The sequence below is a fragment of the Notolepis coatsorum genome (assembly GCF_963971535.1).
Source record: "Notolepis coatsorum genome assembly, chromosome: 2".
Classification (NCBI taxonomy): domain Eukaryota; kingdom Metazoa; phylum Chordata; class Actinopteri; order Aulopiformes; family Paralepididae; genus Notolepis; species Notolepis coatsorum.
This window is the reverse complement of record NC_140166.1, coordinates 220310273-220336284: the sequence shown is the minus strand read 5'-3', so window position 1 is coordinate 220336284 and position 26012 is coordinate 220310273. Positions and strand designations below refer to the sequence as shown.

At 43.7% G+C, this 26012-nt stretch overlaps 2 protein-coding genes across 2 annotated transcripts; one reads left to right on the top strand and one right to left on the bottom strand.

Annotated features, from left to right (window-relative positions):
• Window positions 1-518: 518 nt before the first annotated feature.
• slirp (SRA stem-loop interacting RNA binding protein) lies at window positions 519-7020 on the bottom strand. The gene is made up of 4 exons (XM_084338078.1): window positions 6926-7020; window positions 6376-6434; window positions 5961-6068; window positions 519-1328 (listed from the first exon to the last, which is right to left on the bottom strand). The coding sequence occupies exons 1-4, from the start codon at window positions 6996-6998 to the stop codon at window positions 1245-1247; spliced, it is 324 nt and encodes a 107-aa protein (XP_084194204.1). The 5' UTR covers window positions 6999-7020; the 3' UTR covers window positions 519-1244.
• A 589-nt stretch (window positions 7021-7609) lies between these two features.
• Window positions 7610-25183, top strand: alkbh1 (alkB homolog 1, histone H2A dioxygenase; the record flags this gene model as incomplete). The annotated part of the gene is made up of 6 exons (XM_084308545.1): window positions 7610-7752; window positions 11972-12080; window positions 17072-17234; window positions 19272-19362; window positions 21715-21908; window positions 24601-25183. The coding sequence occupies exons 1-6, from the start codon at window positions 7615-7617 to the stop codon at window positions 25181-25183; spliced, it is 1278 nt and encodes a 425-aa protein (XP_084164671.1). The 5' UTR covers window positions 7610-7614.
• Window positions 25184-26012: the final 829 nt, after the last annotated feature.

Below are 26012 nucleotides of genomic sequence, written 5' to 3'. Positions count from 1 at the left end.
CGGGACAAGTATATCAAATACCAACCACTGCTCAATGTGATGGCCGACCTTGGGTACAGTACAGGTGTAGATATAGTGTACTTGTATTCGGAAGTCTTGGCCATGTATATAAATGCACCATGACCGGTCTGAGAATTGCTGCAATGTCTAAAAGAAAAGCCAAACAAATTGCCAAATATTGCACTGTCTCAGCTATTATTGGCAGCTTAGCCGCATGGAGAAGGAGCTGCTATGTGTCCCTTAAGTGTTCAGTGCTGCTTGGCCGCGATACATTTGATTCCCTGTAATATAATTTGTGGAACCAAATAAAGCATTCAAATGTATATGTGTGTGTGTGTGTAAGTGCTTTGGATAATAGCTCTACATAACATGGTTGTTCCAATCTAGGGCATGAATGAGCTGAATGGGATAATCAAATCAAATCTAAACTCCATTCCACCCGTCACCATGGATGCAGTAATTATTATACTGTACCTTTTACTGTTACGTATCAGAACAGATGGGACCCAGTCAAAAACTCAATTCACATTTTTATTCTTGCGCATCAGAAGTTTGTACAGTTATTAACATTTTGGTCTGTATTCCTTCATTCAGTACTTTGCACTCCATGGACAATGGTACCGACACGAGGAGGACAGGATGATTGATCAGCCATGTGTTGTGGAATCTGGCTCAAATACAGTCAACGTAGCTGAAATTAGTCTTTGACATAACACGGATAAATAGTAAGTAGACATAATTGCCATCACCATGAGTCTTTTTATTTTTAAAGTTTTTTTTAAAGACTTGCATTGATGACCCTGACCCACAAGAAAAATGTACTCACGCACACGCACTCACTCAAGTGATTCCCGCTGCATGTTAATACTTTGGGGGGCCCCCAAAGTATAATGGCTCCCCCCAAAGTATAATTTGTGTTTTTTTACTCAGTGAGCACTCATTTGCATTTGCATTGGTGGCAATGAGTGCTCAGTGAGTAAAAAAAACTTAAAAAACCATAAATTATACTTTGGGGGGAGCCACCCATAAATTCTACTTTGGGGGGAGCCATTATACTGGTAAACAGCCTCTATGGGCGCGAGTCCAGACCCACTTTTGGAATCAAATGATGACGTCAGTGGGATTATCTCCTTTATCAACCCCTAAGCATCCCCGGGACAACATCACTAGCCCCGCCCCGAAAAAGGTGTGACCTTGAGCCAATCATTTCACTTCACTTCTGTGGGAATCACTCACTCACTCACTCAAAAAGCTTCGGCCCTCTCCTCTGCCGGCTCCCTGCCCGGCCTCTGCCCCGCGATCACGCGGCGGTTCTTCTGAACCTGCAGCTGGAAAGAAAAGGAAAAAAAGTAGAGAATAAGTAAAGTGATACTTGTGCCGCCAGCTGGCGGTGAGCGGTACTACATCCGTGTTTTCACCCCGTTCCACCATGAGCTTCTTTGCAGCCCGGTAAACACTGGACCTCGTTCACCAACGGACTTAACGCTTTCACTGCCACACGACAGAAGGTACTTTACGGCGACCGTCGGTTGTGTGATAGTAAAGGGTTAACCTTCTGCCGTGTGGCAGTGAAAGGGTTAACCGGCTGTCGTGTGGCAGTGAAAGGGGTAACCCGTGTATTGTCGCAGTGAAAGGGTTAAGACCTTTTCTGGCGGATTTGGGGGATTCACGAACGGTCCCTCCTCTGGGATTCGCTCGTGTCTAAGAGCAGGATTTAGGAGCGCTGAAGAGCAGTCTTAAGTTGGACAGACTGGTGTGCGCCGTGTTCTAAAGGGCTTTATTTGGGAGGAATGATGGTGATTGCTTGCACATCGACTCTACAGACATCCTTGGAATTAAATAATCATAATACTAAATACAATATTTGTATGATAAAAAAAATAACGTTTTACATTTACAGTCATGCCTCAACGATGCATCGTGATGTCCTATGAAATAAATAATAGCACTACACAAACACTGCAAATGAGGTGAATAAATAACTAAATAAATCAGATAAATATTGTTATTTATTGTTGGCTTTATTTTTGGACATTGCTTATTGTATACAATACAACAGACGTGATGTCCAAGTCCGACAGCGATTAATTGCAGGGGTGTAGGATGAATAAACATGAATTTGACTTACTTGATTTTGGCACTATTATTAGATACAGTTTACAATTTCTCTCAAGAACTAAACACATCACTTCAGTAATACTCAAAGCAGCATGTCAGAGAATAAGCGTGGCACCGCTGGTGTACTGTACGCAGCGCATAGAGTATGTGCAATCTCCTAATAAAACAAGTCATTAGAATAATATAAGCCTAATATTACTCAATACTCAGTCAGTACTGTAGCTTGCTATACACATCACATTTAATCACTTGTGGATTGCATATTGTCAATAATGTTACATTTGCATACTGGTTAGATGCCAACTTATTTTCCTTGTACTGTACTTGTGCTGTGCAATGACATATATATATATATATATCAGTGGCGAATTCTCAGGGCCTTCAAGGTATTCAGAGAAGGCCCTGTGAGCCTCAGAAGAAAGAAAATATGAATTTTAAAAATTACTTTTTTTTATTTTTTTTTTATTTTTTTTTAATCAAATGTATTAAAATAGTTTGTGTCGCTAATCTGTTAAAACCGCACAGTTTCACTCGCCATAGTTGTTTTCGACCCATTCACTGCGCATTAGAGCGTTTTTGTACAGGAGAAAATAACAGCCAATCGGAGATTTCTTTTCACAAGTCTCTAGGCAGACTTTCCTCCATCGGGTATTCTAGCTCGACCTGCCCAATAAACCTTAACAGGAGCCCAGGTGTGGAGTGACAGTTTGATCAGCCAATCACATTTGGAGCTGTAGTCAATGGGCGTAGTATTTTAGATGCCAAGGTATTCTAGAGTCTGGCTGCGTCGGCCAATCAGAGCGCAAAACGGCAAACGCGGACTACCTTAGTGAACTATCAAGCAAGACAACACGAGACAAACTGAAACATGGCAGCAGCAAATGATACCGTCGATGTTGTTGCGGATTTATTAACAGTTCCCTTTTCAAGAAGAACATTCAATGAAAAGATGGACATTGTCAAAAAAGGCCGCCCAACCCCAGAAGGACTGGAAATCAGCCAGGCATCAAAGGCCGGTTACGAGCGACATTTCCAGGCTAGCAATTGGGAACGGTACCCCTGGATGACTGGCTCGGTTTCACGGAAGAAGCTTTTCTGCTGGGAATGTTTGTTGTTTGGGACCGACAAGGGTGCGTGGAACTTTAGAGGCTTCGATAACCTTAGCTGTTTAACAAAGTCTGCACAAAAGCATGAAGGCTCGGCAAGTCACCTTAAGGCAACAATTAGTCTGAAAACATTTGGAGACGCAAGGATTGATTTACAGCTGGATGAACAGAGACGGAGAGAAACAACGATGCACAACGAAAAGGTCAAAAAAAAAATCGGGAGATTTTAAAACGGCTCATACACTGCGTGGTTTTCCTAGGGAAACAGGAGATGGCTTTCAGGGGCCATGATGAGAGTGGAACATCTTTGAACCGGGGGAATTACCTGGAGCTTTTGTCATTTTTAGCAGAATATGATCCAGCTTTGCACTACCATCTGACCACTTCCAAGGTATTTATTGGAACCTCAAGTCAAATACAGAACGATTTGATAAGTGCTGTTGCTGATGTGATGAATGACGAAATTAAAGAAGAAATAAGGAACGCGTCATGTGTAGCTCTAATGCTGGATGAAACGTCCGATGTGAGCAATGCTGCACAGCTGTCAATTGTTCTTCGTTATGTAACAGACGGTGGCGTAAAAGAGAGGTTCATTAAATATGTGGATGTGTCGGGGGGCAAAACAGCAGAAGAGGTTGCAACGCTGGCTCTTAATTTCTTGGAGGAATATGCATGCACAGATAAACTTGTAACTAAGTGTTACGATGGTGCACCTGTTATGGCCTCGGGACTAAACGGTGTCCAAGCCAAAGTGAAGGAAAGGGTCCCCGATGCGCTTTTCATACACTGTTATGCACATGTCCTGTTTTATCTCAAGGTGTAAAAAAAATTCAAGAATGCAAAATCTTCCTCTCACACCTGTCTTCCATGGCCGCGTTCTTTACTAAATCGCCCAAACGTACGCAAGTGCTTGACCAGATGTGTCAAAGGCGACTGCCACGAGTTGCACCAACTAGGTGGAATTTCACATCAAGATTGGTTTGCACTGTATTTGAACAGAAAGATGCTCTTAAGGACGTGTTCCAGTACATAGTTGACCACCATGAGGAATTTGACGATACTGCTACAGGCGGTGCTGATGCTCATATATCATACTTGAGCACCTTTGAATTTAGCTTTTTAATTTCAACATTTTACGAAATGTTTTCCCATGCAGATGTTCTTTTTGACATTTTGCAGAGCAAGTCATTTGACATGCAGTTTTGTTTGGCTCGGGTGGACGAGTTTTGCATTCGCATTGAGGAGCAGAGGCCACGTTTTGAGCAACTCTATGACGAGACAGTGAACACCACCGGTGTGCCACCTGGGCGCAGAGCGCGCGGAGATCCACGTACATACTACAAGAAGGTGCATGATGGCATTATTGACAATATTCTAAATCAAATGACAACTCGTTTTAAAGATCACGAAAAGCTTTCATTCCTTTCCCTTCTGGATCCCACGCAGTTCACCATCTATAAGAAAACGTTCCCTGAAACTGCTTTCACAAGCCTGACTGACAGCTACGGGCCGCGTTTTGACTTGCCACGGCTGAAAACCGAACTCTGTGTCATGTATTCTATGGCAGATTTTCAGGGAAAGGACCCATCTGACCTTCTTCTATTTCTTCAACAAAAAAACTCAGTGAAAGCATGAAGCAGCTATATAAACTGACGTGTTTAGTTGTAACTATCCCTGTCACCACCTCAACCGTGGAAAGGAAATTTTCTGCCCTCAAGCGCATTAAAACATATGCGAGGAATACAACCGGACAAGCCCGACTCTCTGCATTATCCTCCATGTCAATTGAAAAAGAAATGCTCCTGGATCTGAAAAGGACTGATCAGCTGTATGACAGGAGGATGGATTTCGTCTTCAGGTGAACCACGTCAAAATGGTGAGTGAAACAAATTAATTTATATTGATTATATTGATCTGCCGCTGCGCATTTTATTTCCACACAAATATATGTCTGTCTTGAAATATTGGCTGGGCTGCTGTGCGTTTCATTTGGTAATTCTTGACTTGATCTTTCTTTGCATACCGTAACTTCCCTCTAAGCACAATTTGAATTGTATTAAAATAGTTACATTTGTTTCGTTGTTGAGTCACCATGCATGTCTAATAATGACAACTCGCTGGGAGGCGGAGATCGGCATTGGTTTCAGCGATCACGCAACGTTGAACCACACGATAATGTTGCCGTCTCTCTCTGCTTTCTCAATTCTTCGCTTGATATAATTAATACAAATGTCCAATATAGCGGAATTCGTTAGCTCATACAAATGTGATTATAACAGACTGCTGTTTAGTGTCGGGCCGACTGCCCACAGAACGGTCTATTTTATTTCAAGTCAGCAGCAGCAGCACGGAGTATCGAGGGACTTATTTTATTTGGAATATAATATTAATAATATATAATATTATGAAGGCCCGGTTAACTCCGGTACGCTTCGCCACTGATATATATATATATATACACATAGTGTTATCGTACATGGCTCTCAAAGTGTATAGGCTATATGCTGAGGTACTAGTTATGGTTACTAGTTAGGCGCGTGCACTCAACAAGTCTGCATGCATTATGAATTGAAAATGGGGGACCCTGATGTAAACAAGACGAAAGTATTTCTCTGCTCTGCATCCCCTTAACAATTGTGTATATTGAGCCGTACTGTATTGTACCCATTCTGCAATCTGTTAATAAAATGTTCAATCAATCAATCAATCAATGTGTGTTTCTGAGAGGAGAGTTACCCTGGCTCCTTCCAGTACGTGTGGGTCTTTCTGAAGTGCGTTGTTCAGGCCTTCCTCCGTCGAGTAGCCCACCCAGCAGAACCCTTTGTGGAAGCCAGTATCCCGGTCCTAATGGAACAGATAAACACATGTATCTCACCACACGGCCTCACGTCTATCTATCTCTCTCACACACAGAACAATAAGATGCTCCGTTTATCCTTCCAGTACTATATAAAACAAGTTTTAAAACCAGAGACAGTGGACAGACTTGTCTTTCTTGCCTGCAACTTAAAAGTAATGGCTTTGCTTGTCCAAAAGACAAACGTCTTTCTCTGGTCTGCAACCCCTTAACAATTGTGTGTATTGAGCCGTCCTGTATTGTACCCATTCTGCAATCTGTTAATAAAGTTTTCATTCATTCATATCAACTTACAAAGAGCAGCATACATCTCCTCACATGGCCAAATTGTCCAAAGTACTCCTTCATCTCCTCTGGAAGGAAGGAAGAAAGAATGAGAGGTGATGATGTGAATAATGAGCAGACAATTAGCCTCAGGGGACGTCTCTTCCACAAGTTATACACAATATCTATCAATCTAAATCTGAAGACGCACTTCTTCAATCATTATCTGAAATGAAAGAAGAAAAAAATAATAATCTAAGTAATAAACTAACCTACAACACTTTGATGAACATTGTTACTCAGCTGATAGAGTTGTGCCCTTCCTGATGACTTATCGTACAGAACTTGTAAGTCGCGTTGGATAAAAGCGTTTCAGCTAAATGACTAAATGTAAATGTAATGTAAATATCTACATAAGAGACTAACGTTAGCTACGCTGCTAGCTCGCCGGGTAACGTTAGGTGGCTAATGTCAAAGATGCTTTTCAGAAGCACTGTGTGGAAATAATGTCATTCAGAAGCTATAACACCCTACAACCGACTGGCTGTCTAATGTTAATAATAATAATAATTGAACCTACTGCTTGCAATAGTCCATGGTATCTTTGATACAAACAACTCAAAGATCTTCTTAGTCGGCGCTGCTGCTGCCATGTTTCGTCCTTGGTGAGCCGGCGACCTCTGACCCGGAAACACGTCACGTGGACACATTAATAAAAATAAATATCTTATATCGACGAGTCGACTATACGTTTAACGTAATTTGTATGTGTCTTTTAAAAACGATAGTGTTCATTATTACTCATATTTATAAATGATTTAAAAAAATATATATTGACTTTACCTAAACGTTTTTTTCTGTCACGGTTTTGCTGGCGACCTCTGACCCCGTCAGACGCACATCACCGTCGTCACGTGGACACATTAATAAAAATAAATATCTTATATCGACGACTATACGTTTAACGTAATTTGTATTTGTCTTTTAAAAACGATAGTGTTCATTATTACTAATATTTATAAATAATTACAAATATATATATATTGACTTTACATGCAGTGTGAGGTAGGTGCTGCCCTCTGCTGCTCAGGGAGGCGACTGCAGTGTGAGGTAGGTGCCGCCCTCTGCTGCCCTCTGCTGCTCAGGGAGGGGACTGCAGTGTGAGGTAGGTGCCGCTCTCTGCTGCTCAGGGAGGGGACTGCAGTGTGAGGTAGGTGCCGCCCTCTGCTGCTCAGGGAGGGGACTGCAGTGTGAGGTAGGTCAACCAAGATGGCGGCCTCCGTGGTGGAGCTGCATGGAGAAGATGCGTTTAGGAAGTTATTCAAGTTTTACAAGCGAAGGAATCCTCCCCCCGATCTGAGCGACGTCGTGGACTTCTCGAAGGGTCTGCGGGGCGACAACAACAAGGTGAGATGGTGAGAGACTAGAGAGAGAGACAGTTAGTAACCATCACTACCCTAATGTTTACTTTCTTGTTTACATCAGGGTCCCCCATTTTCAATTCATAATGCATGCAGACTTGTGCACGCGTCAATCATAACTAGTACCTCAGCATATAGCCTATCAATATAACACTTTATGAGAGCCATGTACAATAACACTGTATATATATATATATATATATATATATATATATATATCATTGCACAGCACAAGTACAGTACAAGGAAAATAAGTTGGCATCTAACCAGTAACATTATTGACAATATGCAATCCACAAGTGATTAAATGGGATGTGTACAGCAAGCTACAGTACAGAGTATTGGAGTATTGAGTAATATAATGCTAAACGTATGTTGTGCAGGTGACATGCAACACCACTAGGGGGCGACAGTGGCTCAGGAGATAGAGCAGTCGTCTACTCTAGTTTATCTGAAGGTTCAAGTTTGTTTATTAGTTGTCATCAGGGGAGGAAATTAGGCCACTTTACTGGCCAAATGCTAGTATTTTTTACGTTTGGCTGGTAAAAAAAATCAGATACCCGCCAGTTGGCTGGTAAGCCAAAAAGTTAGTTTCCTCCCCTGCTGGAGAGTATACAAAAAAATAAAACATTCTGCAATCACTGCACTGGCAAACGGTGCGCGTCTTCTGAGTGTTCGCTTTAGTTGACAGTGCCACGAGAGCACTGCACAAGACCACCCGCGGACATATAATGTTTAATAAACGTTTGCGCAGTACTGGCCAACCCGCGGACATATAATAATAAAAGTCCCGCGGTACTAGGCTAGCCATCAGGAGCACTCGCAAACAGATAACGTTAAACACAGCAGAAGATGGAAAACAGACAGACTGACCAACGGGGAACTGCATCCAACCCTAGTACAACCCTCGAGTATAAGTTACTAAGGACACATTTAAATCACAGAGGAGTAATGTTAGTCTACTGGAACTGTATACAGTGGTTAGCTTCTAGTTAGCGTTTAGCTATAGCTGCTTGCTAGCTAACGTTAGACCCGTGTGCTCAAAGCAGCCAGCTAGGTGTATCTGTTATGACTATAATGTTTCCAAAAAAGCACCGGACTACGACGTAAGGTTAGACATTTTATTTCATGCTCAAAAGCCCCTGGCTTGCACATCGCAGTCACGAAAGGGGCTAGCTCAACCAGTGCACTGTGCACAACAGCACACCAACCCAACTGACGTTACCACAACACTTGACGGTACTTCACAGCACTGTCGTAAGACCACCGTGCTGTCTTAAAGGCACAGTGTGCCTACCCAGATGCATACAGAACATTGACGCGGCTTGACATACAAAGAAGTAATGATCACAATTAGCGATTTTTTTTTGTCTGGTAAAAAATCTGTTTGGCTGGTAAAAAAAATCAGATACTCGCCAGTTGGCTGGTAAGCCAAAAAGTTAGTTTCCTCCCCTGGTTGTCATAGTAAAATACAGAATACTTTATCATGAAATGCTTTTTTCTGTATGAGCCCATGAGAGTGTGCTAGATAAAAATAGATAAAAAGTATCAAATAGAAAAAGTCAAAAGTACGTAAAATAAAGTGTGCCTCAATATACATTATATACAATATACAATACAGAGTAAAAAGAGTAACTGAGGTACAATGCAGAAATGGGATGAGGTACAAACTTAGGGTAAGGTGCAATGAGGTATGAATTGTAGTGCAAATCTCTTTGTTAATAAATATAAAGTGTGTTAAAGTGTCTAAAGTGGGTAGAGTGGGTGTTACGGTGAGTTTATTTAAAGTGAGCATGTGTGTGTGGATGTGTGTGCTGTGAGTGTAGATGATGGGTTGTGTTACATAGTCATTGAGCATCCTGATGGCCTGGGGATAGAAGCTTTTAGTTAGGCTAATCTTTATTTGTACAATTTATGAATTAATATTAATGAAAGGACAGAGTCATTTCTGTAAGACTCCAGCCACCCAAACAACTGCCTCTTTGAACTGCTGCGGTCAGGCAAGCGATACCGGAGTCTCATGGCAAGCACAGAGAGACTCAGAAGGAGCTTCTATCCCCAGGCCATCAGGATGCTCAACGAACAATAACACTATAACAACCATCAAATGCACTCACAGCACACACATCCACACGCACACACTCACTTTAAACAAACAACTCACTGCAGCACCCACTTTAACCACTTTAGAACACCTAAACACACTTTATATTTATTGGCAAAGAATTTGCACTCCAACCCATACGTCATTACACCTTACTGTAAATTGTACCTAAATTGTACCTCATCCCATTTCTGCATTGTACTGTATAGTATATTGTATTGTAACTCAGTTACTTTCTACTCTGCATTGTACATTGTATATATATTGAACACTTTTTGTCTACGTACCTGACTTCTATTTTATACTTACTATACTTTTATACTTATCTATTTTTATCTAGCACCATCTCTGGAGCAAAACAGAAAGAAGCATTTTATATAAAAGTATTCTGTACTTCTGTATGACAACTGTTCTGAAGGATCAGATTAAACCGAATATATATATTTATTTATATATATATATTTAATTGTATTTGTATATCCCCTGATATCCCTTGTATATTCCTTGTACAATATGCATTGAATATCCCTTCTAGTCTACTGAACATCCCATAATAGTCTCCATTCTACCATTGGACGAGACCTTGGTGCCAGGTCGCCATACCCCTCAGACCAGGTTCAATCGTACCGCTCAACATGTATGGACAAGTCCTAGTTCCGCGTAGGAATATGTCTACCGCACCACTAATGGTACTATTTGTTCATAGTGCGTATATATACTGCGCTATTAAAGTAGAGCTTTCTTTTAGTCCAGTTCCTTACCCTCCAACAGAGTGACAGACGCAAAAGCCTCCCCGCGAACCACGTGTGGGTAGTAAGGCCAATTCGGCCCAGTATCGGCATTGAGACATCGTGTATATTAATATTTGAATAGTCATATTTGGCACTATATCGTCGAGTTGGACGTATTCTATTAAGCTAATAATAGTCTATTCATATGTAGTGCCTCGTGCGGTAAGAGTTCTATAGTAATCAGCACCCCCATCGTTTCGGGCATCAGCTGGACGCTTATCCAGGGTGGTTGACCCCACGTGAAGCTGCACCCGAGGAGCTCCAGGCCAAAGAGCGAGTGGACCTGTATATTGGATTATTCTACCGACGACGGCTAGCCTTCCCCGGCTTGGATTATGCTTTGAGTACTTTGATTATTCTATGGATAAAGGCCAACACTGCGGTGTGTTGGAAATACCCCCCCCGGAGAGGACGACAGGTGAGAAGATGCTCTACACGACGAGGTCGCCTCACGTCTCTCCATCGTGGACCGGAGGACGCCGGCCACAGAGAGTCCAACTGCTTTCATCTGTGGATCGAGGATCGCTGGGCACCGGGTCGCACGACTGTGGGCTCTCCCAGGATACCCTCGGCCAGACGGGATACAGCCAGACTCTACCCCCCCCCCTCCAGCTGTCCTACAAGCAGTCGGAACCTCCCCCTACTAGTGTATCCAGCTATATAATCATTCAAGTATCATTGCTATTGTTCCCTAAATATTCCAGGTTGTATATTTGCTTCCTGCGCAATCAGAGATTGGACATTCGATATTGATCTACCTACGAATACTCATTTGCCATAAAAGTGCATACTATTTCAAATCATAAATGTAATTAAGTGATCGTTGTACATACCCTTTGCTATGTATTATTAAAACTCAAACTTTCGATTTGGTACATTTGTGTTGGATCCGTTTATCAGGTGGGAGTGTTCAACATATTTATACCTAGTACTGGGTGGCCAGAGTCTAAAGTACAAGAGGTAGTGGTAGTAAGTATCATATCTAACAATACAGTCAGGGAATTGTACCCCTCAGTTACAACAACTAATAAAGAAACTTGAACTTGTATGGCTGAAAGGAATAAAAGTGTGTGTGTGTGTGTGTGTGTGTGTGTGTGTGTGTGTGTGTGTGTGTGTGTGTGTGTGTGTGTGTGTGTGTGTGTGTGTGTGTGTGTGTGTGTGTGTGTGTGTGTGTGTGTGTGTGTGTGTGTGTGTGTGTGTGTGTGTGTGTGTGTGTGTGTGTGTGTGTGTGTGTGTGTGTGTGTGTGTGTGTGTGTGTGTGTGTGTGTGTGTTCTCTCTCTCTCTCGTGTGTGTGTGTTATTACTGACAGGTAGTCTCCACTAAACTGGACCTAGCTGCAGTGAGTGACGGTGAATCCAGGAGGGCGGGACTAAAGCCTGTGAGTGACTGGAGAGCCTTCGGTCTGCTGGGTTATCCAGGTATTGTGTTTTGTACCTCTCCTGAACGTCAAACGAAAGCTTGCTCTCAACGACATTTAGATATTAAATAAAGATTGTATGAGTGAATAAAAAAATAAAAACTGCACTTTTCTCTGTGGATGTATTATTTAAAAAGAAGAAAACTCTATCTTTAACTCAATGAGTGCCAGCTATTGGCCTCACCCTGTTCCAGCTAGGCCACGCTTTAAAAGATAGGAGTGTGTCACCTTGTTTGTAGAGCTAAATCAATATTTTATATTATAGCTATGGGTCCAATGTCATTGTCAATTGACAGTATGAACCTTCCCTTCAATATGCCATAAAGAAATATTTTTTTCATCAATACGTTCCCCGTTTTATACCGTGATGAATATGAGTGTTATATCGGAATGATCTGGGATATTTCCTGCAAGGCTAGTTATAAGGCGCTAAGCTAATAACGTTAAATCGATTGGCGTTTCGGCCCTACTCAAGCTAGAGTTAAAAATCTAAATGCATTTGATCGGTATCATGTTCCATCATAAATGCATGAAAGGGGGGGCGGGGGAAGTCGTTTCTGATTATTGATTACCAGTAAGTTAACGGCATTAGTATTGAATGCTAAAAACACGAATCAGCTGGATCGGTATGAAAACAAACATTGCACAATCAAGCCAGAATTTACGTCAGATAGTCCTTACCTGTGGCCGGGAGTATTCCAAAAATAATATTCCAATTGTTTGATCGCCATCTGGTACATCCAATGTCGATTAGGGCCACCCACGGCATAATCAATCACAGCATATGCATCGGATGTCCCGTAGAATGAATGAATGAATGAAAACTTTATTTAACAGATTGCAGAATGGGTACAATACATTACGGCTCAATATAGGGCTGGGCGATATAACGATAACGATAAATATCGCGATATATTTTAATAATCGATATCGAATATCGAAATAAAAAGAAATCGAAAAATCGTTTTTTATTTTTATTTATTTTTATTTTTTATTTTTTTTACCTGCAACAGGGCAGTTTTAAAACCAGAGACAGTGGACAGACTTGTCTTTCTTTGCCTGCAACTTATAGTAATGGCTTTGCTTGTCCAAATGACAATACTGACTAAATTCAGATTTCTTTTTCTCTTGTCCATTTATTTTGTTTGCTTTCTAATTTAAAATACATTGAAACCGTCTGTACACAGTAGGCTATGTGTGCTAGCAGAGCTAGTCTCCAGTCACGAGTCACGGTGCACATGTGCGGTGGTTTGTCCACCAAAAAAGCGCCAAAAGATCGAAAATAAACTAGCAGAGCCAGAACTGTTCAACTCCTCTGGAGCCACAGCCAGCAGAGAAGCCGGTTTACTTTAGCTTTTAAACCAGCTGCAGCCTGAGAACTGGAGTGTGAGGGGATGTAACACTAAAGATGGCGGCAATGACAAAGAATTGCTGCAAAATAAACATACATCTGTTGTTTAAAAAAAAAAAAAAAAAAAAAAAAAATTATACTTATAACAATTCGATAATTATCGATATCGAGAAATAAAATAAAATTATCATATCGTTATCGCGATATGATTTTTTTCCATATCGCCCAGCCCTAGCTCAATACATACAGTTGTTAAGGGGATGCAGACCAGAGAAAGACTTTCGTCTTGTTTACATCAGGGTCCCCCATTTTCAATTCATAGTGACATTTATGACACACACAACATACATGACATCATGACATTTATGGCATAGGGACATACATGACATACAGGTATATAGTACTGTTACATTTGTGACATATACGATATGCAAATATACAGTACTGTTACCCATAGATCCTGACAGAGTATATATACATATGATGGGGAGGAGACTGTACATTAGGAGGGGGTGGGTGGGTGGGAGAGAAATATACATACGGTGGGGAGAGAATATATACATACGGTGGGGAGGAGACTGTACATTAGGAGGGGGTGGGGGTTTTGAATGTGGGTAGGGATTCACATTCCTTTACAGCTTTGGGTAGGGCGTTCCACATTGATGTGGCATAATTGCAAAACGTGTTTAGTCCCTTGTTTGAGCAGAATCTGGTTTTAACATGATTTGTTGAGCTTCCTCTGGTGTTGTGGTCGTGGTATTCACTGACCTTTCTACATGGGTACCTTAGTCGTATAGTGTATCTTGTAGACCAGGCCCATTGCAAGTTGCTGTACTCTGTCGTCTACTCTAAGCCATCCTAGGTTGTCAAAGTGGGCAGGGGTGAGGTGGGTTCTAGGAGTAAGGTCAAGTAGTAGTCTGACCAGTTTGTTTTGTGATGTTTGTAATCTTGTTTTTAGCGCCTTTGAGGTGCTTTGGTACCATGAGGTGCAAGCATAGTCGTAGTACCCTTGAATGAGTGCTCCTGCCAGAGTCTTCAGGGTATTCTTGTTTACCAGAGAGGAGATCCGGTACAAGAATCTAGTTCGTTGGTTGACTTTTTTTATTACCTTGGATGCCATTTTGTCACAGGACGTTTGGATGCGACCGATTGAACCTATAGCCTTGCCGTCTGGTAAAAATCTGCGCCTGGAGACCTTACAGTGTAACACAAGGGGCTGGAACGAGGTTTAGTGCAGCTCGATACCGCCACCTGGGAGAATCTGGCCGGTACTGCACCCTCGGCATCGCAGTAGGGCTTCTAACGGCAACATACGGGTCCCTGGCATTAAATAGGATATTAAAATCGAAAAAAAAGAAAAATGAACATAACACGTAATATTACGTGGTCTGGCACCCAATGGTTGTCTGGCAATCACATAATATTACGTGGGTAGCACTGATTGAGTTAAGATGTTCTTAAATATATTGAAATTATACTTTTGATTTACTTTTGGTTACTTTGCTTACCAAAACGGTACACTTTTAATACATCTACGAAAGTACAACTTGGGTACAACTAACATCTGTTATTTTTCTTATTTGTATCATTTTTTTTTTTAATTTTTAAAGATTTTTTATTATATAATTTATCTTTCTTAGATTACACTTCAACAATATTAATGATTACATAGTATACTAAACATGTGATTTGCATTAGTACATGAAAGCACACAGAAAAGTACATATGAGTAGAAATTATATATTAAAATGTATCAGCACATGTTAAAAATATACTTTCGGGTGCGGCTGGGTAGCGCAGCAGACTAAGCGCTCGCCTACCACCGCAGAGACACTGGGATCGAATCCAGCTGTCAGCGGTACCTCCGGCTTGGTCGGTCGTCCATACTAACACAATTGGCAGTGTTAGCGGGTGGGAAGCCGGTGGGGTGGGTCCTGGTCGCGTGAATATTAAAGGCAACCAACTTGTGTTCAGCTTTTCGTTCAGCGTTTACCACTAGCACACGCCCTTGCGGCAAGAGAGACGCGGCAGAACCAGCGGTGTTCTGTTGTGTGACTGTACTACAGCGGTGTTGTGTGACTGTACTAAACTCTTCCACCACATGACCGACATTTGACATACAGTACACCTCCTATCTATGTTGGGATTATGTTTGGTCATGACAAAACAATAAAAATCGCTACTGTTAGTAATGCTGCCACCACCCACTTCAATGACAGAGCTCTCATATTTGCGAATGCATAAACTATATCTTAAATTATGGCGATGTGTCTAATATGGCTGTCGCGAAGTCATTGATAAGCGACAGCCATATTAGACACATAGCCATAATTTAAGATATAGTTTATGCATTCGCAAAATATGAGAGCGCGCCGCTGTCATTGAAGGGCTTCCTACAACAGAGCACCGCCGCTGCTGAAGCTGTATCAAGCCGCCGGCGGCGGCGCACGGAAGCCGGGGATAAACCACCGCGTCGCCCCGCTGGCGCTTCAGGCTCAGCAGCCTCCACGGGCGAAATAACATATAACGTTACAGTTCCACACTGATGTACAGTGAGTGTCTAATATGGCTGTCGCGAAGTCATGCCTCTCCCTCTGAAAGCCCATCCACGCTGTGTATCATAGAGACATAGAGCACTGGGTTTTATCACTGGAGATATAAAATTGTATGGGCTTTGATTAAACATGTAACCTACACCTACTGTAACTTACTGTACCTCTGCTTCCTACAGCACAGCAGGTAATGGCGTTAATCAATGGAACGCGAAACATAATAACGTTACGCTTTCTAGTTCAGCGCATTTCATAACTGTATGGGCTTTGTTTATACACGAGTGAATCTGGTAGTTAGTTGTTAAAAACGCGAAACATAATAACGTTACGCTTTCTAGTTCAGCGCAACACAAGTGCGTTGGAACAGCAGCCCATGGTACACAAGTTGGTTGCCCGCGCTGCCGCTCGCTTGCGCTCCTTGGATTTCATTTGGGACGTGGGACGACTGCGCTTGCCTGCGCGTGGGGGCGGGGGAGCGCGGCCAATCAGAGAAAAGCCGAACACAAGTTGGTTGCCTTTAATATTCACGCGTCCTGGTCGTTGTAAACAGCGACTCCTACTGGTCGGTCGGGGCGCCTGTTCAGCAGGGAAGGGATCGGGGGGAGATAGTGTGATCCTCCCACGCGTTACGCTCCCCCGGTGAGAGTCCTCGCTGTCAGGTGAAAAGAAGCGGCTGGCTGACTCCACATGTATCGGAGGAAGGCATGCGGTAGTCTTCAACCCTCCCTAGACCGACAGTAGGGGGCAAAGGCGCGCAACGACCAGGAAGGGAATTGGCATAACGACTAAATTGGGATGGGAGAAAAATACGGAAAAAAGGGGGAGAAAAAGTTGACAAAAAAAAATATATATATATACTTTTGGTGTGGAAAATTAGGTCCATTCTTCAAATCAAATCAAATGTATTTGTAAGGCCCGAAACCACACGTTAATCTCCCCATGGGCCAGACACGTCTTCTTTAAACAAGTCAAGAAGATACATCACAATAAATCAAAAAAAAAAAAAAAACAAGAAATCCAAAATAAATGTAAAATAAAAAGGTTCTCGCCCCGGGATCCCAATAAGCGTGCCGCCCCTCTGTGCTGCAGGTCTGGTCTTCATCTCGAACCCCTTCCTGCCCGGCTCGCAGCCCTACTGGGTCAAGCAGTTTCTGAAGAGCTACCCTCAGAAGCCCAACGTGTGTAACCTGGACATGCACATGTCCCCCGCGGAGACCCAGGACATCTGGGGCCAGAGTGCAGACGTGCTCAGGTGACACCCTCTGTCCGCTGCCGCCCTACAGAAAAGTCTGTTTTTGTTTTGCTTTATCTCATTAGTAGGGGTGTAACGATGCATCGATTAATCAAAATGCATCGATTCGAATGTGTTCGATTCGATGCATCGATTTGAATATGTTAGAATAGATTATAATCGAAATTAAAAAAAAATCGAAAATTAATCAATCGAATCGTGGTAAAATGAAGAGATTTCATGCTGCATTCAATCGTTGCCTGAAGAATCGTAATCGAATTGAATCGTTGTGAGGTCACATCGTTACACCCATACTCATTAGCACAGGAAGGTCCCGCACACTGTCTTCACTTGCATACAGTTTCATAATCACAACCTTTGTTAATGTGACTGTTGTTCCTCTCGGATGTTAGCAGGTGTGCTATATAGACTACATTCGACCACTAGATGGCACACGAGGGCGCCAGCGTGTCATTTATCCAATCAGGTGCTATAGATGATATCCAGCCACTAGATGGCGCACGAGGGCACATTTATCCAATCGGGTGCATTTCACGCAAGGAAATGGGACTTTTGGACCCGCCAACATTTTTTAAATGAGAAATTCATTAATCAATCATATTTTTGGGGAAAAGCTATAATTTTATTCTGAACCTTTCTAAAAGGTCTGTGGATGTATTATTAAAAAAATATATATCTGATAATAACTCTACATACATTTGGTATCTATAGCACCTTTTAAAGGTAGTAATTTGCCAACATTTCTTCTACATTTTCTCCTGAGTTATGAGCTCTCAAAGTGGAAGAGGAGAGGGAAAGAATGCAATGCAAGGTTTCAAGATTTTATGGTTCCATATATTCAAAATATCAAGAATTATTCATAATAAAATATTAAAGATGTTAAATATAGCCACAGGAGCATGAATGTCCATTGTTGTCCAGCCATAGGAAAATGTCTAATTTAGCAGAGTTACAACCTGTAAAGTAGTTAAAGAAACACACCAACATTTTGGGAAATTAGCTTACCGTCTTCTCCAGAGAGAGAGAGACAAGAAGAGAGATACCAGTTTCCTCTCTGTGCGTTCAGTAGAAAGCTATCTGGCTGCACGTTAGCCTAGCTTAGCACAATGAATGGAAGCGGACATGGCCGGTTAGCCTAGGCATTGTCACCTCTCCCGAAGGCTAACCGGTCATGTCCGCTTCCATTCATTGTGTTAAGCTAGGCTAACGTGCAGCCAGATAGCTTTCTACTGAACGCACAGAGAGGAGACTGGTATCTCTCTTCTTGTCTCTCTCTCTGGAGAAGACGGTAAGCTAATTTCCCAAAATGTCGGAGTGTTCCTTTTAAATTCGGGTGTGACATCACATCATACTTAAAGGCCCAATCAGTGATCCAAACTAAACCAAATGGGCAGCCCCATCATCAGAAATAAGACTGAAGCTGTTCTCTAGTTGATCGACTCAAATGTATGTTCAAAAACATGACGGATTGGCCCTTTTAAGGAAATATTTAAAAACATAAAAATGTGTACAGGTACAAAACTGTCGGGTATTAAACTGTGTGGGTATCAAACAAGAGACTGTCAGGCTTTAAAACTGTGTAGGAACCAGGCCCAGAACTGCACCCTGAGAGGGAGGTTTGCCCTGAGTGGGAGGTTCGAAGGGTCAAAGTGGGTATCAAACAGGAGGGAAGACTGTCACGTTTTAAACTGTGGATACCAAACGGAGAAGGTAAAGACGACTTTGTACTGTTGAACAGTAATCCAGAACTATTGTGTAAAAAAAATTATTTGATCTATTCTATTCTACTATTTTATTGCACTGCACTATTGCACTACAACAAGGTGGCCTGTTGGGATGTTAGATCCTAATGTGAAAAACTGTGATTTTATATGTATATCTGCACTTTATGTGCTCATTTTATGCCTGTCTTTTTTCTGTTGTGAAGCACTTTGAGCTGCAGTTTCTTTCTGTATGAAAGGTGCTCTACAAATAAAGTTTATTATTATTACGTCGGTGGACTTGACCCCCTGACCTTCTCTGTTCCACTCTCTCCAGGAGGACGGGGGCCAATAAGAGGGAACCCAAGACCCTGCTGGAGAAGCTCCGCTGGGTCACCCTGGGTTACCACTACGACTGGGACACCAAGGTAAACACACTGCTGGGTCACCCTGGGTTACCACTACGACTGGGACACCAAGGTAAACACACTGGGTCACCCTGGGTTACCACTACGACTGGGACACCAAGGTAAACACACTGCTGGGTCACCCTGGGTTACCACTACGACTGGGACACCAAGGTAAACACACTGCTGGGTCACCCTGGGTTACCACTACGACTGGGACACCAAGGTAAACACACTGCTGGGTCACCCTGGGTTACCACTACGACTGGGACACCAAGGTAAACACACTGCTGGGTCACCCTGGGTTACCACTACGACTGGGACACCAAGGTAAACACGCCGCTGGGTCACCCTGGGTCACCACTACGACTGGGACACCAAGGTAAACACACTGGGTCACCCTGGGTTACCACTACGACTGGGACACCAAGGTAAACACACTGCTGGGTCACCCTGGGTTACCACTACGACTGGGACACCAAGGTAAACACGCCGCTGGGTCACCCTGGGTTACCACTACGACTGGGACACCAAGGTAAACACGCCGCTGGGTCACCCTGGGTCACCACTACGACTGGGACACCAAGGTAAACACGCCGCTGGGTCACCCTGGGTCACCACTACGACTGGGACACCAAGGTAAACACGCCGCTGGGTCACCCTGGGTCACCACTACGACTGGGACACCAAGGTAAACACACTGGGTCACCCTGGGTTACCACTACGACTGGGACACCAAGGTAAACACACTGCTGGGTCACCCTGGGTTACCACTACGACTGGGACACCAAGGTAAACACACTGGGTCACCCTGGGTCACCACTACGACTGGGACACCAAGGTAAACACGCCGCTGGGTCACCCTGGGTTACCACTACGACTGGGACACCAAGGTAAACACGCCGCTGGGTCACCCTGGGTTACCACTACGACTGGGACACCAAGGTAAACACACTGGGTCACCCTGGGTTACCACTACGACTGGGACACCAAGGTAAACACACTGCTGGGTCACCCTGGGTCACCACTACGACTGGGACACCAAGGTAAACACACTGCTGGGTCACCCTGGGTTACCACTACGACTGGGACACCAAGGTAAACACACTGGGTCACCCTGGGTCACCACTACGACTGGGACACCAAGGTAAACACACTGGGTCACCCTGGGTTACCACTACGACTGGGACACCAAGGTAAACACGCTGCTGGGTCACCCTGGGTTACCACTACGACTGGGACACCAAGGTAAACACACTGCTGGGTCACCCTGGGTCACCACTACGACTGGGTCACCAAGGTAAACGCGCGTTTCACCGCCAACGCTTGAGCGCCAAAAGCGTAATAATACGTTTTTTTAGATCCTTTGATCTTTTCCCTTTTGATCCCCGTTCTAAACGATCATCCGGATCACTCTAGCCGCCCCTGGCTCATTTGCCTACGTTTTGGAATTGCAATGCCGATCGAATCTCACCGGGTGGCAGTATCGCCTACCTCTTGATAAACATGCAGGCTCCGTCTCTCTGTTCACAGACCTACTCTGAGGACCACCACACCCCCTTCCTCCGTCTCTCTGTTCACAGACCTACTCTGAGGACCACCACACCCCCTTCCTCTGTCTCTCTGTTCACAGACCTACTCTGAGGACCACCACACCCCCTTCCTCTGTCTCTCTGTTCACAGACCTACTCTGAGGACCACCACACCCCCTTCCTCTGTCTCTCTGTTCACAGACCTACTCTGAGGACCACCACACCCCCTTCCTCCGTCTCTCTGTTCACAGACCTACTCTGAGGACCACCACACCCCCTTCCTCTGTCTCTCTGTTCACAGACCTACTCTGAGGACCACCACACCCCCTTCCTCTGTCTCTCTGTTCACAGACCTACTCTGAGGACCACCACACCCCCTTCCTCTGTCTCTCTGTTCACAGACCTACTCTGAGGACCACCACACCCCCTTCCTCTGTCTCTCTGTTCACAGACCTACTCTGCGGACCACCACACCCCCTTCCCCTGTCTCTCTGTTCACAGACCTACTCTGAGGACCACCACACCCCCTTCCCCTGTCTCTCTGTTCACAGACCTACTCTGAGGACCACCACACCCCCTTCCTCTGTCTCTCTGTTCACAGACCTACTCTGCGGACCACCACACCCCCTTCCTCTGTCTCTCTGTTCACAGACCTACTCTGCGGACCACCACACCCCCTTCCTCTGTCTCTCTGTTCACAGACCTACTCTGCGGACCACCACACCCCCTTCCTCTGTCTCTCTGTTCACAGACCTACTCTGAGGACCACCACACCCCCTTCTGTCTCTGTTCACAGACCTACTCTGAGGACCACCACACCCCCTTCTGTCTCTGTTCACAGACCTACTCTGCGGACCACCACACGCCCTTCCCCGGCGACCTGCGCTCCATGTCCGGCAGCATCGCGGCGGCCTGCGGCTTCCCGGCCTTCAGCGCGGAGGCGGGCATCCTCAACTACTACCGCTCCGATTCGTCGCTAGGAATCCACGTGGACGAATCGGAGCTGGATCACACGCAGCCGCTGCTGTCAGTCAGGTGAGATGATGCGCAGCGGGGCGGGGTTCATTCTGACATCGACGTGTTTGAGAAAAGGTTTTTAAAAAAAGTGCTCCAGGGGCCGTGGACTTCAACTCCTAAACAATCCGATTCATAGACCTATGCAACCTCATTTCTAAATTATGATTTTTTTTATTAAAAAAAGAAAAGAAAAACCTTTTTAAATGATGACGATTCTGACTTGAGTTATTTTGTATGTTACAAGAGACTATTAAGTTGTTATGTTTAAGTTTAAGTCAAGCACTTTGATATGTTATGTTGTCTGTTTAAGAAAGAGTGCAATAAATAATTTTATTGAAAAAATAAGAATCGTGTGAGAGAATCGTGATCTCAATTCTTAGAGAGAAACATCGTGATTCACATTTGAGCAAAAATCGCCCCCAGCCCTACCCAACGTTGTAATTGATTCATGTGTTTTACTAATGCATTTCTATTGATCATGAATATCTGTCCATGCGGTTCCACCACGGTGGTTACGTGAAGCCTTTCGTTCCAATCGTTAGTGGCATATTAGAGTCCATGTAAACGCAGCTATTGTTTTTCTTTTCATATTCGAAGTCGCTGGTAAGTTACCGACGACGTCAAAAAGGACAACCTTGTGATAGAAAAAAGCCTTTTTTTCCACTTAGACCAGCGTCTACGCATGAGCTGTCCAGTAGTCTCTGCCATAGCATCCTTAGTTACCATGGCAACCACAGAGATCATGATTAATTAAAAACATCTTTTAAAGCTCACATTTCACCTCAATACGCAGTAAAAAATACAATTATACTCACTATAAAATAACACTGTATTTAATTATTTTCTCTGAATCCTTTGTAGCAAGTAGTCTCGTTGTTGCCGCAATCTTTAGTGTTACGGATTTTAAAACCACTACGGCGCTTCCGTCATCCCATTATATAGTAGTCGTTTATTCAGTCATCATCTCACACAATACAATAAGCACAATCATTTAACAATATTTGATTTGACAGTGACTGAAAAGGTACAGACTGAAGCATAATGCTTATACATGCCTGTCCTATATTCTTAACAACATTAAGACTCAAACAGTATTCTAAAAGAAAATAGCAAAAAAAACAGTATTACCGTAATTCCTCTAATAGTAACCGGGTCTCAAATACAAGCCGGGTCTCTATTAATGGCCGGGTGCGCTCTTGAGCTAAGCAATTATAAGCCGGCCTCCTAATACAAGCCGGGTTACTAATATACTGAGCTGCATACTGAGCTAGTTACTTGATTTCACTTTGAAAACGTTGAAATGACCAGTGACCACCTGTAATTGCACTGTTTACTATTTCATACAGTACTTGGTTTCAATAAATGAACCCAGTACATTTTACTGGGTTCAAACTGACACAAAATGTTGATTTATTCATTATGATCCGTTTGAAAATTTGAAATATAGGCCTCCCTCTTATACAGGCCTCCTCCTAATACAAGCCTGGTACCCGCTACAGTTGAAACAAATACAAGCCGGGGTTACTATTAGAGGAATTACGGTATTCATCTTTGTAGTTTTTCAAAAATAGCTTTACAAACCATTTTCTTAAAAACCAAAGGGAGCTTTAGATTAAAGGATCAATAGGAAGCCACAGATTCTTGGCAAAATGTCTTTATTATATCGCAACAGTAATTGTAATAGTACTAATTGTAAAAGAAAAAAAGAAGACATTTGACATAGAAATTTAAGAAATACGTCATTCCGGTGACGAGCGGGAGCTAAAATGACGACATCCAATAAAACTGTGGCTTTGGAGGCATCTCGGTGCGTTCTGATTGGGAAGGGCGTTGTCGAACGTGAAGGATTTGAAAATATTACCAAGTTCTCCCCCCAAAGTCGACAGCCTTTTAGCTATAAGCTCCTTTAAAAGCATTTCCTTTGTTTCCTGGTGGCTGCCGGCTGGCTGCACATGCGTCGGAGGAAAGCATGTGACAGTCTCCGGCCTCTCGGACCAACAGTAGGGGAAAGTGCGCAACAACCAGGAAGGGGGTTGGGAATTGGCATAACGACTAACAGTGGGATCGGAGAAAAATCGAAAAAAGAAGGAGGGGAAAAAAGATAATAAAAAAAAATATATATATATATATAATTTAAGGCATTAGAAAGTATTACATTTCATTTGCAGCTCCGCTGTCGGGAGACTAAATTAATATTAAATATATGAAATGTTTTTGTATTCGAGTGGTTGTTTTGTGCGCGGCTACCGGTGTGTCTGGCGAGAGCTCGTATGGAAACGCGTGAGGATTTAAATTGTTGCAGCCGCCACTTCAGTGTCGCCGTGTGTTTTCTTTGCTAGTATGGTTGTGAAATAATTGGTATTAAATCTTGCTTTAAGTGGTTTTAAAAAGGTCATAAAAGTCTTAAACATATCTGTTCAATTGACTGTATGTCGGAAACAATATCTATATATTTCTCTTGTGGTGTATTCGCTGTTGTCTATATTCAACAGACCTATATTTTGACTACTTATATGTAGATATGTGCAATACGTCTGGCATATATGTATACAGTTTGACCTATTGCTCATTTCATATTGCAACGAAAACTTCAATAAACAAAGTTAAAAAAAAATAAAAATTTAAAGTCTTAAATGTAACTTAAACCTGTAGATACCATGTGTCCCATTTTTGTATTTTTTTTTATTTACGGACTTATTTTGTCGGACAGTTTCGGCCAGTCGGCCATCTTCCTCCTGGGCGGCGCTCGGAGGGACGACGCCCCCACGGCCATGTTCATCCACAGCGGCGACGTGATGGTGATGTCAGGCCGCAGCCGCCTCCTCTACCACGCCGTGCCACGCATCCTGACCTCCGACCTTGCCCGGGGGGGAGACGACCCGGAGCTCCCCCTGACCTCCGACCTTGCCCGGCGGGGAGACGCCACCTCGGCTTCAGCCCCGACCCGGGAAGCGAGCGGCCCGATGGGGCGGGGGGTGTGCCCGGACGACTGGGCCGTGTGCTCCAGGTACATCCAGAGCTCCAGGGTCAACGTGACGGTGCGACAGGTGCTGCAGCCGGGGGGCAGCTTCCCAGAGACGCACCTGGCTGCTGCTGCTGCTGCTGCTGCTGCCGCCACACAGAGTGACCAGGTGCTGCAGCCGGGGGGCAGCTTCCCAGAGACGCACCTGGCTGCTGCTGCTGCTGCCGCCACACAGAGTGACCTGGCTGCCGGCCGGACGGAGGGCTATCACGCCGGGGGGGACGGAGAGAGTGGGGGAGAGGAGGAGAAGACGGAGAGAGTGGGGGATTAAAGAGGAGGAGAAGACGGAGAGAGTGGGGGATTGAAGAGGAGGAGAAGACGGAGAGAGTGGGGGATTGAAGAGGAGGAGAAGACGGAGAGAGTGGGGGAGAGGAGGAGAGAGTGGGGGATTAAAGAGGAGGAGAAGACGGAGAGAGTGGGGGAGAGGAGGAGGAGAAGACGGAGAGAGTGGGGGATTAAAGAGGATGAGAAGACGGAGAGAGTGGGGGAGAGGAGGAGGAGAAGTGACTCTGCAGATATAAGCACACACACAGTCACACGACATAAGCACACACAGTCACACACACAGTCACACGACATAAGCACACACAGTCACACACACAGTCACACGACATAAGCACACACACACACACACACAGTCACACACACATACACGACATGAGCACACGTGCACACACACACACAGTCACACACACACATACACGACATGAGCACACGTGCACACACACACAAATATACCTATTTATATGTACTATATGTATATAAATAATAACTCAAAATCAGCCCTCCCCACACATACATACACACACACACATAATTATATATATATATCATATATATACCTTTTTATTTATTTGTGGAAAAAACTGGAGGGAATTTACGACAGAACTTGAATTAATAATTGAAATAATAAAGAAATTGAAATCTTCCAAGTGAGGCTCTTTCTCACACACGCTGCACATATTATTTTTGTAATATATTTATGGTAGAAAAGTGTACAGATATTCTTAAAGAAATGCTAACTTGAAATCTTGCAACAGCTCTGGTGGTTTTAACGTTAAAGCTCAATAGAGGATGTCTATGGGAACGTGAGTGAGTTG

Bases quoted from the DNA above. Each gene is read 5' to 3' on its own strand.
- slirp (XM_084338078.1), bottom strand. From the start codon at position 6,998: ATGGCAGCAGCAGCGCCGACTAAGAAGATCTTTGAGTTGTTTGTATCA. The intron at 6,069-6,375 runs GTAAGTTGATAT...CTGTTCCATTAG, and splicing joins GGAGATGTATGCTGCTCTTT to GACCGGGATACTGGCTTCCA. The intron at 1,329-5,960 runs GTAACTCTCCTC...TTTTCTTTCCAG, and splicing joins ACGTACTGGAAGGAGCCAGG to CTGCAGGTTCAGAAGAACCG.